The sequence below is a fragment of the Eurytemora carolleeae genome, unplaced genomic scaffold (assembly GCF_000591075.1).
Source record: "Eurytemora carolleeae unplaced genomic scaffold, Eaff_2.0 scaffold415, whole genome shotgun sequence".
Lineage (NCBI taxonomy): Eukaryota > Metazoa > Arthropoda > Copepoda > Calanoida > Temoridae > Eurytemora > Eurytemora carolleeae.
In genome coordinates, this window is record NW_019396314.1 from 261,134 (window position 1) to 280,565 (window position 19,432).

At 32.8% G+C, this 19,432-nt stretch overlaps 2 protein-coding genes across 2 annotated transcripts in view; both read left to right on the forward strand.

Moving 5' to 3' along the window:
• Nucleotides 1–16: 16 nt before the first annotated feature.
• LOC111700739 (arginine--tRNA ligase, cytoplasmic) lies at nt 17–11,655 on the forward strand. The gene is made up of 21 exons (XM_023471773.1): nt 17–112; nt 1,438–1,529; nt 1,929–1,971; nt 2,572–2,748; nt 4,213–4,350; nt 4,750–4,798; nt 5,373–5,448; nt 5,812–5,905; nt 6,272–6,370; nt 6,425–6,586; nt 7,274–7,348; nt 8,089–8,198; nt 8,629–8,729; nt 8,863–8,988; nt 9,379–9,425; nt 9,541–9,713; nt 9,902–9,946; nt 10,156–10,251; nt 10,702–10,769; nt 11,350–11,405; nt 11,476–11,655. The coding sequence occupies exons 1-21, from the start codon at nt 44–46 to the stop codon at nt 11,569–11,571; spliced, it is 1,992 nt and encodes a 663-aa protein (XP_023327541.1). The 5' UTR covers nt 17–43; the 3' UTR covers nt 11,572–11,655.
• A 25-nt stretch (nt 11,656–11,680) lies between these two features.
• The window catches only part of LOC111700738 (mitochondrial import receptor subunit TOM70), a 42,366-nt gene continuing 34,614 nt past the window's right edge, over nt 11,681–19,432 (forward strand). The window contains exons 1-8 of the mRNA XM_023471772.1: nt 11,681–11,807; nt 12,184–12,267; nt 13,031–13,175; nt 13,535–13,908; nt 14,061–14,282; nt 14,605–14,653; nt 15,614–15,656; nt 15,731–15,920. Coding sequence (XP_023327540.1) covers nt 11,698–11,807; nt 12,184–12,267; nt 13,031–13,175; nt 13,535–13,908; nt 14,061–14,282; nt 14,605–14,653; nt 15,614–15,656; nt 15,731–15,920 — 1,217 coding nt within the window. The 5' untranslated portion in view covers nt 11,681–11,697. The remainder of the gene's footprint in view (nt 11,808–12,183; nt 12,268–13,030; nt 13,176–13,534; nt 13,909–14,060; nt 14,283–14,604; nt 14,654–15,613; nt 15,657–15,730; nt 15,921–19,432) is intronic.

Here is a 19,432-nt window from a genome sequence, read left to right on the forward strand (position 1 = left end):
GATTTTCTCGTTTCAGATCCTGAATTCAGGATATTGATAGAATATGTTAGAATTAGATGCATATACTGCTAGGGCAGATCAAGCTGAGAAACAGATTGAAATACTTATTAAGGTACGTTTGAGAATCAAGGATACTAAAACTTTGATATTTTTTATTGGTTTTTCGGAATACTGCTTTGTTCAAGGTGCAGCGCATTTTTGAACCTTGAAAGCTTTTACATAATTATTTTTAGAAGGATTGGTTGATCATAGGAAGGATACTTAGAGCAACTCCTGCAAAGAATGATTATATTTTAATGTTTGATGAGGTTGGGATTTGAGCAAGTTTATTTTCACCTTTAGCAAGGATAGTGTTACACAATTGGATAATTTTTTATTAAATTTTCCCAAAAGATCAGATTTCTTGGCGATTCGCGTAAATGTTCATTTAATTCACTCAGTTCATTTTAAAGCTGTAAGTTATAAATATTTGGTATATTTGACCACAGAGCCAACCCATCGAAAATAAATGCTCCTTCAAATCCTGTAAACGGTATGGTAACACCCTCTGTTTCCCCACCCCAGCCCCTCACAAAAGCACTAGTTGCGCCTCTGTATGAATCTTATTTGTCTAATTTGTCACAATATCGAAGCTAACTTTTAACCTTAAATAAAACTAGTTTGAAAAATATCGAAAAACTGACTAATCGGCTGTCGCATCTTTTTAATAATGAAATCGACTTTTTGTATGATCAGTTTAGTATTTTATCTCCAACTGTATAACCAAGTGACTTTTCACTTGTGTGTTGTATCTGATTCACAACAGTACCCATTTTAATTTATAGGATGGTATTTATCCTTGTCTTACTGATGGATAACATAGTTTTATAAATTCTGATATTTAATTTAAACAGATTAAACCCACTGGCCGGAAGTATTATGGATGTTAATTCCAGTAACCTTCAAATAATAAATGAATCTGTCTGACTAACAAAGTGGCCTTTGGACAACGGTTAAAACGGTCAGGTCACTTTAAATGTAAAGTCACATGAAATTACTATTAAAGATTTGATGCCTTGTTTTTGAATTTGAAATTAATATAAGAAGACATGTTTACTCTACCATTGTACAATGTACATGAAGCATTGGTGACTTTAATTTGTTCAATATCGTCTATAGTTTCAAAGCTGCAGAATTATATAATTCATAATGCTTACAACTTTAATGGAAATCTGTTAATTGTTGCACCTTTCTTACCACATTCTAAATGATAAAGGTTGAATTAGTTCACTGAGGTAACAAACTAAGACTAAACTAACAGTCTCGGAAGCTCTTTGGATACAACGATTTGAAGGCTGATTTTGTTTAACCCTGTAACCCTGCAACATTTAGATAATTGATCGCGATTGGCGACCAACAAACAAGTTACAAACTCTGAAATATGTTTTATTCTGTTAGGAACTTGAGAACTTGAAGTCAGGAAACATTGAAGCAAAGGATAGTTCTCAAACTTCTGAGGAATTGACCAAACTCAAGGCGGAGAATACCAGGTAGAAAACGGAACTCAAGGCGGAGAATACCAGGTAGAAAACTAAACTAAAGGCGGAAAATACAAGGTAGAAAACTAAACTAAAGGCGGAGAATACCAGGTAGAAAACTAAACTAAAGGCGGAGAATACCAGGTAGAAAACTAAAATACCAGGATTAATACATGTTTTACAGTCTTTTAAAAATATTTTTATGCAAATAACCCTCCTTCATTCAATTGCAAAATTAATTTTTTATGGAAACCACGATTTAAATCTAGACAGAGGAATAAAAGGTGAATAAGAATTAATAAAATAGAAGATGAACGAGAATTAGTGAAAACATTTGTAATTAATTTTGTTATGAAGGATGTCATCGAAGAAAAAGTCGATGCAATGTTTATAATTTTAAATATTTCGTAGGTTGAAGTACAGGATCAATATTCTGAAGAAAGCTGTGCAAAAGGTGATATAAAGAAATATCTTGAGGGTAAAAATATCCACAGCAGGGGGGGGGGATAATATATTGGATATATTTAGCTTTGTGATATTCTATTATCCATTATCTCAAACTAATCATATATAACCCTACTTTAAATGAACAAAAGTTATTTCATCAGTTCAGGTTGAAGTAATGTTAATTTTATCAGAAGAATTGTATTTCAGAAAATCAGAGAGATAATTTTATTTTCTTAGAATTAACCTGTTATATTTTAAACGGTTTGATCATGATATTTGTTCGTTCGAATCCCAATGATAAGTTTTTGATGTTTGTTTTATAATTTTAGTGGTTTTTTTAACCTTAAAATACATTAAACATACTTTACTTGACCTGAACGTAACTCGAGAAATCTTTGTTTCTTTCAAAATTTGAAAGATGTGGTAAAAACGAAAGGAACAAAATAAAGCCAATAAAAAGTGTTATTAAAATTTTTTAAAATTTACAAATAAGATTTTTTTTCTAAAAAAATCAAAAATTTTTAAAATTTACAAATAAGATTTTTTTTCTAAAAAACGGAGGGCCTTAAGGACGTTCTGTTGTAATCATTTATTTCTTGTGTTCTAGGAGATGAATAGTAGTGAGAATATGAAGAATATCTCTACCCTGTTGATAGATTTGTTTAAATCTGGAATATCTGTTGGGTTCCCCGACCTAGTCGACCCTCCCTGTCCTGTCCTACCCTCACCTAAGTTCGGAGATTATCAGTTCAATGGTGCTATGCCTATCTCAGGTCTTCTTAAGGTAAACATCCAGTAAAATGGAATGAAAGCGTAACTTCAACATGCATAAACGGTACCCTTGAAACCTTAATCTGATCAAAAATGTGAAAGATATCGTTGTATTTCTGAATTTAATTTTCTGTAAATTAAGTGCTTTTCGTAAGCAAGAAATGCGCCAGTCACTTTGGTAGAGAAACTGCAAGTAAAAATATATAGTTGTACCGCTGTGAATTGGGTGTTGTTATAATTGTATGGAGAATCGCATTCAGTCCCTTCAAGAACTGACAACAGCGTTTAGGAATCCTAGGCAGACCTAGTTGAACTAATTAGGCATACCTAGTTGAACTACCTAGGCAGACCTAGTTGAACTAATTAGGCAGACCTAGTTGAACTCTCTCTCGTTTATTAAATCACAACTCAAATTTACCAGGTTTTATTTTTGACGCCAAAATCATTGATCACCCAGATTTTATTGAGAGTTCTGATCTCTATTTGGAAACAAGATCTAGCAGTTTTATTCTTTAAAATTAGAATATTCATTTTATTGTATTCACGATTATACTTTTTGTCGCGCCATCGCAATCTTGAAAATTAACAATTAGCACAAAACAATAGTTTTCAGAAAATGGTTTATTTTTAGTAAAATTTATATATACACAGTTAAAAACGAGACAAACATAAATTTTTGTTTTTACTAGAATCTTGTTGATAAATCTGTCGAACTGTCCAAATTTCCCGAATATGCGGGTGAATCATTATTCAGAGATATAATTCTACTTTTGTTCTGCTCATGTACTGATGACTTGGTACGCTGATTCTAACAGCTCATGTACATCATGTACCCAGCTATACACAGTGCTAACACCCATAGTACCAATGGCAAACCAATATTATTAAAGTACAAACAAGGTAAACAGGCTTTCATTGTGTCTTATCAAACTGTACTGTTGTAGTGTTTAACACAGGTGTACTTTTTAACACAGGCACGTTAAAAGTGGGTGGGGCTCTAATGGAAAAAGCCAAAAGTCTTAATATACTATAATGTGCGAAAAGTTAAAAATCTAGTTTTTTAGTCTTTAGTCATTAATTTTGACTCTTTTTGAGTCTTTTAAGTCACAAAAATTTTTCCCTGCGGCGTGAAATTTTGTTCCTAATTATCAATTTTTTTGTTCCTAAAAAATCTTGCCACCCCCTCACTTAAATCCTGTGTCCGCCCCTGGAAAAAGCTCTTTTTTTAATGTCAGCCAATTAATTTCCTCTTCCCCCTCCTCTCGCGAAATCAACTCAGCGCCATAAACGTGAATTTACTACATTTTTACCCCAACTCTTAAATCGAATAATATGGAATGTCGCTTTGAACAATATTTTTCCTTTTTATGATTTGTGTCTTCATTACGGTTATGTAATCCCCCCCCCTTCATCTCTTTATTTAAAAAGGTTCTTGGAAAAGAGTGTAAGACGTTTTCTGATTTAAATCTTGTTTCAGGCTTGTGGTATTAAGCTTGCACCTCGAGATGTTGCTACCAAGATAGTTGAGAATGTGCCCAGTAATGATGTAATTGATAAACTTGAGGTGGCTGGACCTGGCTTTGTCAATATATTCATCAAGAAATCATTCATTCAGGAACCATTCAATATACATTTATTTTCTTTAATTATATTTAAATTTTTTCATGTGGCTTCTCGTATAACTTTACTTTTTTTGAAGACATTTTTTCAACATTTACACGACATTTTTGTACATTTACAACCCTTCGTATAATTTTACTTTTTAACGACATTTTTATACATTTACACCGGGTTCCTCGTAAACTTTTACCTTAATTTTTTAAAAACATTTTCTACACATTAACGCCCAGTTTGTCCCAGTGAGATCAAGTCCTAAGAATTTTATAAATCCGCCAATTTGGGTTGTAAAATTTACTACCTTTATAAATTTGCCAAACTAAGTTGTAAAAACCAATTTTTAAAAAAAAAATCTGCTAATTTTGATAAATAAAGAGTTAAATGTTGATGATATAAGGCTGAGCTGGATGCTCTTGTAGAAAAAGGGGTTCGTCCACCTCCTCTAGGTATTCATAAAAAAAAGAATTTTTAATTTTTTTTCTTTTGAATAAATAGTAATAATGATAACTAGCTGAAGGGCCCGGCGTTGCCCGTGGAATAAAAAAATTTGAAAAAAATGTCGAAAATTTTTTAAAATTTTTTTTAGCCTATAACACCCCCGGCCACCCCTGAGTGCTCACAAAAAAATTCAGGCCAATCGGTCCAGCCGTTTGGCCGGCTATAGGCAACATATATATATACTAATGTCTTGTTTTATTATATTAATGAGCCTTAAAACTCTTACTTGAATTACATTTTTCATTTTTCCATTTATACATATTGAAACAAATTTATTAAAATAGATAGATAATAATAAATTATTGGTTTCCCTTTTTTTCAGGAATAAGACCCATTTGCCAAAAAGACAAAATTGGCATTTTCATTTTTCCCGCTGATGATTTAAACTTCCCTTAAACTATCTAGCTATGTTTCTTTCTTAGGCTGCTTTTACCAAGTCTTGTTTGTTCGATGTTTGAGTTCATGTTTTATGAATGTATTTAAACAAAAGAATATTAAAAGTTAATCTTTTGTGCTTTGAAGATGGTGGAAGGAAGAGACTTATTGTTGATTTCTCCTCACCAAATATTGCCAAGGAGATGCATGTCGGACATCTTAGGTAACATTCTTCTTTAGAACCTTGTTCAGAAATTTTAAAGTTTTAGTTCAGTGTCATTAAATTTATTAGACATGGCACTTAATCTTTGAAAAAGTATCTAAAAATACAAGCGGCAACCCAATACAGACTGAATTAAGACACCATCCTAATCTACTGATTGTTTTTGAAAAGTGAGGGATTCAGGATTATTCACGTTAATTGTACAATTTAAAGCACGCGAAGCAGTTCTCGTTCTAATAACGGCGCTAGCGTGATCAACCACTTTTGTCATCTGATCTTAAACTAGTTATCTAATCATTACAGAGTGTCATATTTTAACTTTTTTGTTAAAAAAATCTAGTTATCAAAGGTTTACCATCCTAGGTCAACCATCATCGGAGACTCTGTTTGCCGTCTAATGGAGTTCCTGGGACATGATGTTGTTCGTCTTAATCATGTTGGGGACTGGGGGACACAGGTAGATATTTCACATTTTTTTGAAAATCCTTTTGATGATAAATCAATCCCCCCTTCTGAAAAATCATTTACCCTCTCCCACTCTTTAAAAAAAAATATTGCTCAAGTAAATATATTTCAAGGAGCCAAATTTTACCGTTTACCGTTTTAAATTGCTTAACTGGATTAAAAGTATCTTAGAGTAATAAATATCTAAATTTTTTTTTACCCCCTCCGCCCCCTCCCGGTTAATTCTAAAAAAAACCCCCGATAATATTTTTATTTACCTTTTAAACACCCTCTTAAGAATATTAATCTTGGAGTGTTAATATCTTCCACACTTGAAATCCTAATTTTTTTTTATTTTTTAAAACGTTTTGTTTTCTAGTTTGGTATGTTGATAGCTCACCTTCAAGACGAGTTCCCTAATTATCTGACTGAGTCTCCTCCAATCTCGGACCTCATGACCTTCTATAAACAGTCAAAGGTAGTTTATAAAGATTTTTTACAGTGTATTAAAAATACAACTGTTTTTTTTCAGCTGCGGTTTGACTCTGATGAACCCTTCAAGGCTCGGGCTTATCAATGTGTTGTCAAGCTTCAGGCGCATGATCCAGATTATATCAAGGGATGGAATCTAATCTGTGATGTTTCAAGGAAAGAATTCCAGAAAGTTTATGATCGACTTCAAGTTCAAATCAAGGAAAATTTAACATTAGTTTTTTTAAAGACCAGCTTGAGAACCCAGCGTTGCCCAGGGTACTCATAGATACTCCCACCGTTTACCCGCGCTTGGTCGTAAATTGCAATTTAGAATTTAGAAAAATTTAGAATCTCAAAATCAAACAAAGAACATTCCCTCGGTTCTTCCAAGCTCCCCCTATCAAAATTTGAGGCAAATCGGTCAAGGGTTATGAGTTATGATCGGACAAACAAACAGACAAACGGAGATTACATGGTTTAGCCGCGTAAACATAGTTTTACCACTTCTGCTCAACTTGAACTGGCGCACAAGAATAGTGGCTGAACCCCTGGGAAAAAGGGGTGACGTTCCACTCCCTGGAAAACTGGGGGTGTCCCCCCTTGGAAAAATTAAGAGCACAAAAAGAGAGACCAGGCACCTTCTAGTCTTAATCTTGTAAACACATTTTCCACCTTCCACCAAACTTGAAATATTTCTCCCCCTCTGGAAAGTATTACAAGCCGCCCCTGGCTTGAAGCCCTTAGTGAGACGAAATGAAATAACATTTTTTTTCTTTGTCTCAATTCTTTTGAAGACGCACTAAATCTTTTACAAAATTTAGTGGGATAGGGCTATTTCTTGAAATGATTATTTAATAATTTTATTGATTGATTGATTGATGCTGATAATGTTTTATAAACCGATTAGGAGCGGGGTGAGTCCTTTTACCAGGACAAGATGGTCGAGGTTGTCAAGGACCTCACTGACAGAAAACTTATTCAGGTTCTTCAGATTATTTATTGATTTATTGATTGAATTTTTAGACCTAACCTCATTTATTTATCGTTCTTGCTAGTAAGTTTTTGTCTGTCTTTGTTTACATATTACGCCAAAAATACATGTAGAGGGACTGTAAAGTGGAAGTGTAATTTCAAGTGACCATTAAATTATAGAATGGTAAGTCCGATACACAAAACCTTTGCCAGATTAAAAATTCGTGAGATATGAACAAACTGTTCTTTTAAAGTTAATTATTTTCAAATGTGGGTTCTCTATAAACTACAAAGTGGCATGTGCAGAACCAGAAAGACCCGGAATTAATCGACAGTTAACTGATGGGTAATTTTAAACGCACAATAAAGACCGACCACATTTTGGAATTGGCTGGACTATGGCTTTTTTGATATTTTTGTTTTATCAATGATATTTGTAAAATTAGATTGTAATTTCGTTTGATTAATTACATGTTAATTCCGGGTCTTCCAGAATTCAACAGATTTTTAGCTAAAAAATGACGAAAACTTCCACATTATTGATGATAAACATGTATATTAGGTACCTTTGTGAATCTTTGCCCATCTTTAGTTAAAATTTTACTTCAAATTACACCCAGCAGACCGTTTTTATTTTCTATTGCATAAGTGTCAGATTGTTAGCCATCAGTTACTTATTTATCTAACTGACGTTTCTAAATTAATTAAATAATTTTAACAATAATGATTGATTGATTGATTAATGAATAGGAGGATGAGGGTCGAATGGTAATGTTTGGTCCTGGGTGTTCGGTTCCTTTAACCGTGGTTAAATCTGATGGAGGGTATACCTATGATACCAGTGATATGGCAGCTCTAAGGTAAACCAAAATTTTAAAATTTTTGGATACTATATGTGTTAAACTATTGAAATGTTTTAAAGTAATCCCCCCCCACCCCCATCCCTCCCTATTATTATTTTTTTATCGGTAAATTGGGGTTAATCAATGATTTTCTTGGTTTGAAGTATTGAAAGAAAGGGAATTAAATTTGTGAGTTTGTAACCCCCCCCCCCCCTCCGCGTTTAAAAAATCATCCTCTTAAGGGGTGTGGCGTGGGGGGTGGGGGCAAAAAATCCATTCTTGTTGTATCTTATAGTTCTACAATTTTTAATATTAAGACTTAATTAATATTGACAGAATCTTGCTCCATGAAATTCAATTGTTAAAATGGTCTTTTTCAGGAAAATTATTTTCTTATTGACGCTTTTGTTTCTATTTTATTTTATAAGACTCATTTATTTTATTTCAGGCAGAGGGTAGAGGAGGAGAAAGCAGATTGGATAATATATCTGACAGACCTGGGGCAAGCAACTCATTTCCAACAAGTATTTGCCTGTGCTCAACAAGCAGGTGGGTCAAATTTAAACAATAATGGTTATCTGATTATTTTCCAATCGCCAATATGATAAAAAAAACTGAAAGAAACAATGAAAATACAGAAAATTTATTGAAAAATTAAAAAGTAAAGTTAATTTGTTTTTAGGTTATTTCGACCCCGCAAAGGTGCGACTAGACCATGTTGGGTTTGGAGTTGTTTTAGGAGAGGATAAGAAGAAGTTTAAAACTAGAAGCGGAGATACAGTCAGGCTTGTGGAACTCCTTGACGAAGGTTAGATTATTTTGAAATTTGAAAAATTATTTTAATAATAATCGTCATCAATTTTTCATCCTTTATTTTCAATTTTCTTCCTTTTTTTTTTGACTCCCTTCTGAAAATTCGGAAAAAAAATTCTACGAAACCCTGTAGAGCTGCCGATATTTTTTGCTTAGATTAACGCTGCTTAATTGAAATCTCCAATTTCACCATCATCATACTTTAGGCCTCGGGTATAATTTTTTTTGGAGGGGCCTCAAATCTATTGATGCTTCAACTTTAAAATTTAGTTTCCCAAAAATGTCATGTATGACCCTTAAAAGGGAAAGTTCACAGATAATATTGATTAATATGATTTTATTTTCACAATTTCCTAAAATTATTCAAATATGATTTTCTTCCTAGGATTAAAACGAAGCTTGGAGAAACTGAAGGAAAAGGGAAGACATGAGGTAACAATTTATTTAAATTGAGATTAAAGATTAAGATAAAAATTTGAATTGGTTGATTTGTTGATTGATTGAATATTAGTGCGTTGATTGATTGATTGATTGATTGATTGATCAGGTTCTGACCCCTGAAGAGCTTGAAGCCGCCCAGCAGAGTGTTGCCTACGGTTGTATCAAGTACTCTGACCTCTGCCATAACAGGAACCATGAGTACGTATTCTCCTTCGACAAGATGCTGGAGGACAAGGGGAACACCGCCGTGTACATGCTTTACGCGTACACTAGGATAAGGTAATAACAACATTCCAAAAGATTGGGAGAAGGGGGGCGAATGATCGTCGGGACTTTAGTATTTTGCAAATAAAACAACTGGGTGAAACTTTATTGAAAATCCTATTTTTTTCAATCTTAATATCTAAATAGATAGTTAGATGGATATTATAATATTTTTTTAAAACTAATTATTCAACATATTTTAGATCAATTGCGAGAACTGCTAAGGTGACGGACGAAATGTTGTCTGAGTAAGTTTTTGATTTTTCCGAATACAGGGTGAAAGATTTTGGAAAAAAAATTTCCCATCCTCCAGGGCGGGAAATTCTTAAAAAAGAGAGGGAAAGAAAAATTGAATACTGACAAAAAGTTCCCCCTTCCCCTTTTTTTCTGATATTTTATATTTCGATCCTAATTCAGTGTAAAAATATCTTCAATTTGATGTTTGTGTACTGTGTAGGATAAAGAAGAAGAAGGAAGTGTCTGTGAGCCTGGAACATGAAAAGGAAATGAAATTAGGAAAACAACTTCTTAAACTTCCGGAAGTTATTACAAGGTCAGATTTTTTACATTTTAAATACGAAATAAGAAGTATTATGTGGAATGGTTTATGATATTTTAGTCAATGCAATTGAGATACAAACTGTTAAATGCGCAACTTTCAGCATTGGGCAGATTCCGATTTCAAAACTTAAGTTTTATCTAACTCAAAACTGTGAAGATAATTATGTTTCCATCTCTGATATTTAATTTTATTTTCATTTGATAAATTCCTGTTTAATGAACATCTATTCCTGATTTAGCCCAGTCCTGTTAATGAAAAATATATCCCTGCTAATCTTAAATACCCCCTGTTTAGTGTTTACACTTAAATCATAGATGAACATATACGGGTTGTCCTTAAATAATAATAATGACAACAATAATAACCATCGTAATGCAAAATATATCAATAATTATATTTATATTAATGTTCAAGCATATTATAAATCAATACCTTGTTTAGGATAACTGATGATCTGTTTATGCATTCTCTCTGTGAATATATGTACGAGGTGGCAAATGTTTTTACAGGTATACTAGGACGTGGATATAGGACACATAACGGTGTAGGACACATAAGATAAGGATATGGGACACATAAGACCAGGGACAGGACAGATACACTGGACAAGCCCAAGAAAAGGATAATGACAAGGAAAAGGACTAGAAAAAAGACCAGAAAAAGGACCGGGAAAAGAATCGGGAAAAGAATCGGGAAAAGAATCGGGAAAAGAATCGGGAAAAGAATCGGGAAAAGAATCGGGAAAAGAATCGGGAAAAGAATTGGGAAAAGAATCGGGAAAAGAATTGGGAAAAGAATCGGGAAAAGAATTGGGAAAAGAATCGGGAAAAGAATCGGGAAAAGAATCGGGAAAAGAATCGGGAAAAGAATCGGGAAAAGAATCGGGAAAAGAATCGGGAAAAGAATTGGGAAAAGAATTGGGAAAAGAATCGGGAAAAGAATTGGGAAAAGAATTGGGAAAAGAATTGGGAATAGAATTGGGAAAAGAATCGGGAAAAGAATTGGGAAAAGAATCGAGAAAAGAATCGAGAAAAGAATTGGGTAAAGGACCAGGAAACGGATCATGAATCCTAATGTTTATTATTTCAGAGTTTTATGAGAATTGTTATTGTGTTGAAAAGAACTCTGCCGGGGAAACTGTGAAGGTAAAACAAATCTAAATGAATAAATTTTTTAAATTGTCAGTAAATAATTAATTTTGTTATTATTACTCAGGTAAATTATGATCGTCTGCTGCTGTGTGATGCTACTGCAAACGTACTGGCGACCTGCTTTAATATTCTTGGCCTGAATCCGGTTCAGAAAATGTAAACAATAACAATACATGTTTCTACTTGTTAACACTATTGTGAACATGAAAACTATTTTGAAGAAAAATAAAGTTCTATTTTTTTCTACAAATAAATGACATTTTTTCAGATGACTTGATTTTTTAAAATGGACGCAGATGATGATGACTTGCTAGAACTAAACGATCAACATGAAATGAATGACCATGATCTCGCGTATGAGCAAGATCATGCATCTATATTGTTGCATGGAGTCAGGGAAACCCTTAAAATCAATTTTTTATTTTTAAGTTACGCGGTTTCATCTCTTCAATTAAAAATTTATCATTATTAAGAGCAAAACTTCGGGGGTCAGTAAAGACATAATTTCCTTATTAGAAGAGAAACCACGCTTGGAAATAATCAATTTTTTGATAAAACCCGTAATTTTATTTATCAGTCAAAGATTCAAACGGTACAAATGTGAATCTGAAATGTCACTTGAGAGTACCCTAAAATGTATAAACCCAAAAAACTTCTCAACATTTACTTAATATTTATATTTAAGTACTGGGGTTGATAAAAAACAATTTGACTCTACTCTGAGTCTTGTTCTGATACGTCTGCTTTTCCATGAAATTGATTTCTTTGATAGAGATGCGTTGGAAACTGGATTATTTACCGACGTGGCAGTTTATCAGTCTCAACCCCCTGGGATGGAACCTGTATATTTTCATAGGTATTGTTAATACAGGATTTTTACGATACGTTGATCGCGTCAGGTAAACATGATTCTTTCTCACGTCAAACCAAAGTGAATTGCATGAAAAACTGAAATATTATACGTATAGCATCATAACTCCTAGTATTTAGAAGCAAATGAGAAGAACAATTTTTTTTAATTCTTACCCTGTAACCAGATAAATGTTCTATTCACTGATTTTTTTTCGTAAAATCAAATCTCGAGGAGAAACGAGGTCACAAAGTAGAAGCTGTTATGTCGCATAATATTTACCTTTTTCTGTTTAGTACATAGTGTTACCAGCACTAGCCACAGGGGTGTATATTTTTCAGAATTACACCCATATGGGGGGGGGGAGGGGAGTTGTTTTTGAAGATTTGATGAGAAAAGATGAAAAATTGGACATCAAAAGGCACTTTTCATTCTTTTTTGATACTTTCCCTCTAAAATCTATCGTCTTCCATCAAAAAATCATTATTTTTCACAAATTCAAGGAATAAAATCCCTAAACTTTTTTCGCTCTGAGCAAACATATTTTATTTCTTGGAAATAAAAATGATTTTTCGAGAAAATAAATACCTCTGACTAACCATTATAAATTCTGTTTTGATTTTTTGTAAATTAACATCAACACTATGGGGGGAAAAAGGGTTAAATCGACGCCTTAAAGGATTATGAATCTTGTTATACGAGTAACAAAATGGATAACTTAAAATCAAAGGCCTTATTCCAAGAACGGTCCTTTAAACATAGTATTTAGTTTAATCCTGGCCTGTGGTTCTCCTTATCTCCGGGTTCTCCTGGAAACAGAGAAGAATGAGGATATAGTTCTCCTGGTTCCTGGTGTATCAAGGGATACAATTCTAAACCTCAGAAACCTACTCTATACAGGGGATACAGAGAAGGTATGTAATCATGTCGTTTTTTCCAAATACACGGAATTCTTGTCGATTATTTTTCTATAATGGACTGTCCTGTAGTGTCTAATATGTGTTGAGTAATAATCAAGATTCTAAATTCTTTTCGTATCCAATTTTTAATATTTAAAAAAAATCGGAATCGGAAGTATTCGATGCTTTTAAGTTATTAAGTAAAGTAAAATCTGTGTTTTTTTTTCTAGAAAAGGTTTTAATAAAATCAGTTGTACTTAGCTGAGAACTTAAAAATTGACGGATTAAATTCTGAGATCTGAAGTTCGAGGTTTAGGTTTAGGTTTAGTTTTAGATAAAAAACTAACTTGTAGTAATTACTCTAATTACTCAAGGTGTCTGATGAACTACTGGGGTTGCTCCAGGTCCTACAAATACCACCACCAAGACGGAGAGAGGAAATTAAACCAATAGAAGAGAGGAGTCGAGTTGAAACTGGAATTAACCATGAAACCGAAATCAACGAAAGAGAAATATTTCTGGATAAAGAGGACACGACCAGTATTAAAGATGTTAATTACAAAATTAAAGAAATGAAAAACAAAGATATCGATGAAAGAGGAATTATGAATGAAGTAAACGAGGGAGCGAAGGAAGAAGAAGAAGATGATGAAGGTGTAAAGGAAGAGGAATCATATCTTGAGAATACACATCTAAAATTGTATCTACCATCCATCTCACCTTCAGGAACAAAATTCAAAAGGAAAAGGTAAACTTTTTTTAGTTAACTTAAAGTTGTTTTTTAAATCAGAATTCTTTTCGGTTTGAAAGTTGGACGTTAGTCAATGCAGTTATATATCTTAAACCAATTCATTTATGTCAATATTTACCATTATTTAATTAAAATTATTTATTTTACAGAATAGAGTCAGAAACATTAGAAAAAGAAGAGACAGTTCAGAAAATTAGTAAAACCAGCTTCAACGAAGAAGATCAAGCAGAGCACATTGTTCATGCATGTAACATTTGTGATCGAGTATTTCCATCTGGGAGCGAACTGAAAGAGCACATGAAAATCCATTTAGACGTGCCAATTGATAATACTAAACCCTACAAATGTCAAAATTGTCCCTCGACGTTTAGGTAATATGACAACGCCATGGTTAATTACAATTTTAAAAATAGAACAAATTAATATATATTTAGATAGATATACAGGGTTCCCGCAATGGTACTTCAAAGACGACTTTAAAAAACTCTTTTTTGGGGGTTGCCTGCAGATGTTAACTTATTCTTTCTTTGTCAAGTTAGAACTTATTTAAAGTGTCAGATAAAGAATATTTTCAAAGCAGAAGAGAAAAGTCATTCTTCAGCTACGTTATGAGACCTCGTCAGTGCACTCTCATCCTTTACGGGGAACTCTGTATACTGAACAACAATTTATTTATTTGAATCAATTTTAAAGATGGAGATCAGAGTTTAAACTGCATTCAGAATCTATTCATGGAATCAAGGGATGTTAAATCATGTCTTAAAATTTGGTTTTCTCGCAGTAGAATGTACTTTTTAGAAATATGTTTTTAGATGTGTTTTTTTTTTCTTCATTAGTTTTCAGTTTTACTCTTTATAAGTGGTTCTTTTTTATCCAAAACTTATATCTTTTTTCATCTTGGGAAAAAATGAATTTTTTTTCAAGGAGGGGGATAGTAGTAATTTTTCGAAAATCTATGTACACCCCGTTTCCAGGTTTAAACCACAACTGCATAGTGCACAGTGCACAAGGTCCAGGAGGGGGGGGGGGAAGGCAAGCCGCACCCATATAGCTTACATCCCGCAATTTACTTACAAACATAAACTTGAGGCCTAGCGCTTACCCGTATCGCTTCCTTAGCCGCACCCATATATCTTCCGGCAAAATGTCTTTACTTTTGAAAGTTTATTAAAGAGAAGTGCAGCTTTAATTTAAGATTTTAAAGACGTCATGGCATCCATTTTAACCGAAACATATTAATCATATTTTTTTTTGTAAAATAAGCAAACATTCTTGCTCACTAGGGCAATAGTTAAACTTTTGTTAAAACTGTGATTTATTGCATTTTCCTCCTAAAATGTTATATTTTGTACATTTCGGTTTCTGTTATTCTTCTCTAGAAATGTTTTTGAAGGTAAGGAGAAATTCAATCTACCAGAAATAACGCAGTTTTGCCCGCGATTCAGGTTTTAAACAATCTAAAATCATACAGATAGATAGAAAAATAGATTTAGTTAATCTAAAAATGAATTGCACGCAATACTGTGTTATATCTGGTGTCTATGTTTGTAAGTAAATTGCGGGATGGAAGCTATACGGGTGCGGTTTGCCTTCCCCACCTCGTTCTAGTTTGCCCGGTCTGTTCACTGTTTTATCGTAAATTTGAACAAGAGCAAAGATTTTGTTTTTTGAGCTAAATTGATTGATTAATAACAATGATCAGGTGATAGAAGTTCAACGTTGTGAGTTCTGCCCCAAAGATATAGGTCATTTTTTATCACTAGTTAATTTATTTCTACAAACAAAATCGAAGTTTAAATTTTTATTTGAAATGTTTTAGTTTGTTCCCGATATCGAGAGCATGTTCGTTCAGTGCATAATAAGGAACGACCATATTCTTGTGATGATTGTGAGAAAACGTTTACTAAACCGAAGGAATTAAAAAATCACAAGAGAAGTCACACTGGCGAGAAACCGTACGCTTGTAAACAATGCGGGGCCCGATTCTCTATTTCTCATTTATTATTAAGGTTAGTAGTGGTAAAAGTTTTATTTGTTAACAAGGCTTACTGTACGCTCTGCGTCATTTTTCTAATAATTTCAACTGCTTATGTTACTTTACTTCAGAGCATTCTTCTTCATAACATAAACTGGCGACGAGTTACCCCATGAGAAGCTTTACAAAATTGCTTTTTACATTATATAGCTGTTATATATTTTCTGCGATATTTATAAAATATATGTAACTAGCTGAAGGGCATGGCGTTGCTCGTGGAAAAAAATGTTGAAAACAAAAATGCTGAAAAAAATTTCGAAATTTGTTTAGCCTTTAACACTCCCCGGCTGCCCATGAGTGTCCACAAAAAAATTCAGCTCAATCGGTCCAGCCGTTTGGCCAGCTATAGGTGAAAATATATATATATATATACGATGGTCTTGTTTTATTATATATAGATTTTATACAAAGTGATACTACCTATCTATATATAAATTTGGCTTGTCTGTCTGTTTGTCTGTCTGTCTGTTTGTATCCAATAAACGTCAAAACGGCTGAACCGATCGGGCCCAAATTTTTTGTGGGACATCTAGGGACCCCAGGGAAGGTTTATGAATGATTGAAATTTTAAATATTTGTCTCAATCAAAATTTGATCGTCATTAAATTTTTTAAAATTTTGAAAATCCACGAAATTTTTTGTGAAAATCCGCGAATTATTTTGTTTTGTTTTACGATGTACACAAAGAGAACATGTTCACAATTAATTTAGAAGATGGGCGCTAAGGCTAGTACTGAATATTTTTGTTAAAATACATATCAGGGTAAAGCAAAGAAAGACTAGAAAAACCTAAAAAATACAGGATGTAATGTCAATTTTAATTATGAGAAATAAACTCACCATTTCTAGGTTAAAGAACAGTGAGACATTAAACAATGAAAAGTTATAAAAACTGTGTTTTGACTGAGTCAATGAATAGGTTAATCTACTGAACAATCAAAGGACATGATGTCATTGTCAAGGATATACGAGGATTGGAAGATTTCAGCCGCAAATATATTCAGGAAGAAATTCTGAAATTAAATATTTTTCAAAATGTTTTATCCTGAAAAAAAAAATAAGGACACTAAAAACACACAATTTTTGCCAACTTTCCTGGTATTATAGGTAATTTTTAAAGTATGCGACCCTGAAAAGTTCAAAAGCTCATTTGGATGTGATCTGTTCAGCTGTCTTGTTTATTGGATCTAAACAAACCAACAAATAATCTGACAGACAATATCTATTCTATATATATACATAAAGTGGTATTAACTATTTTTATTATCGATCATAACTCATAAACCCTTCGACTGATTTGCCTCAAATTTAACTACAGAACTGTGTTGAACTACGGGAATGTGTTGAGCTTGGTTCAAAAGCTATTATATTAATCTATTAGCATGGGAACCCAGCAATGCCTGGAAACTAAACTTTCAATGTAAAATTTCTGTTAACTCACTTAACTTGAAATTTTTAAACCAAGCGAAGAACATTCCTGTTGTTCTACCGAGTATCTCAATGACAATTTTAGGTAAATCAGTTTTGAGTTATGATCGGACTTACAAACAAACAACAGAGATTACACCTTTATATATATGGATCATAGATATATAGATAATTTTCTCATGTTTTCAGGCATTTAAGATACCATGACGGAGTAACTAAATATAACTGTGATCAATGCAACAAATCATTTATGCAAAAGAACGATTTAGCGAAACACTCAAGGAATTCTTATTCATGTTTATTAAATGATTTTTTTTTGGGGGGGGGGGATTTGTACTCATAGATTTTATACAACTTGGATTAAATCTTCAATTAAATAAAGTACTGCTTGAAATAATAATTAAAATTCTGCACTAAAAAAAGGTTAAGAAATATTTTCTCCAATAGACATTTTTGGGACAGGAGAAAAAGAATGTTTTATAGGGCAAAAGTACGAATATTTCTGTATGTAGGTTAGGGTTGAATGGGTGTTAAAGTTATTACTATTAGATTCATGATTAAAACACTAGAATTCATACTGGAGAGAAACCATTTAAATGTGATGTATGCGGAAGAGCATTTGCTAGAAATGATTATTTAAGAAAGCATCAACACCTTCATCAGAATTTGGAGGGTAATTAATAACATTATCATTATTATCCTATTCATCATCATTATCAGGCTCGTAACCAGAATTTATCCAAGAGGGTTGCAAAGAGGGGTGGTTTAGGACCGAGTGAAACGTAGTGAACGAGGCGGGGCCAGAGCCCCCCTTGCACAGCAAATTTGTGTAGTTTTGGTATGAGAACTAGTAAAATATTTTCTAATTTTTCAACAACATCAGTAATTTTTGAACTTAATGCTACAGTGAAAATTCGATTTTCCCTGAATTTGATGTTTTGTATGGTATACAGAACATTTTCATAATTTAGTTTTATCTCTAATTTTACAATACTGATAATACAGAAAATACTGATAATCTTGATTTTACTTCTCACGTTCACAAATTTTGAAAAGTATGGTCAAACTAAAGAAACTGAGGTAACTAGTTTCTTCAAAATTTAAGGAATGAATTTTTGATGCATACTGGAACATATTATTTATCTATTTGTTACTTGTACCATATATGTATGTTTATTAACATATGCGAAAATACGACAAACCAGTTCTATCAGAAAATCTTACCTCAGGACAAATATTTTTTCAAAAAAGGTTTTATTTGGTTGGTTGAGTGAACAGCTTTATTAAACAATTGTTTCGGACCCTATATTCACTATTCACTATATTCATAGTTGGTCGTTGGACCCCCATTTTAAGAGCAGGGGGGGGGGGGGGGCACCTGACCCCTTGCAACCCCCTTGGTTACAGGCCTGATCATTGTTATAATTTTTATTAAATCATCAATGATATTCTCATTATAATATAAACATCATTATTATTATTATCATTATTTACATTTTTATCATTAAGTTTAAAAATGGCTTGAAATTTGTATAATACATTGACAAATAAGTGAAAAATATATAAAAGATCCCTTTTTTAGGATTTCTGTGTAGTGTTTGTAAAACTACTTTTTCAACAAAAGAGAATTTGAAGAAACACATGATTATTCATAACAAGAAGCAGAAGAAAGAACAAGGTTACTTTTCCTCATTAGTCATCATCCGTCTGATTGTCTACTTTCTTTTAGTGCTTAAAGTGACTCTGTTTAAAAAGTCTAAAAGTTGCACTTCCGAATCACAACGATTTAAAAGTAATATTCATCATTTTTCTTTTTTAAAATTGATTTAATTGTGAATAAACAAAATGACCAGCGCATTTCTCCTGCAGAACAATGGAGGAAATTTTTAGATTTTAACACTCTCAAGCAAGAAATCGACAATGTCTTCTACATAATTGATCAAATAAAGGTTATAAGGTTGTGAATCGGGCATTCCCATTTTTAAACGGAAGGTCACTAAAAATCACAGCGACAGTCCCATTAGATAATACAATTTTTGATAATCAGATCCGATATGA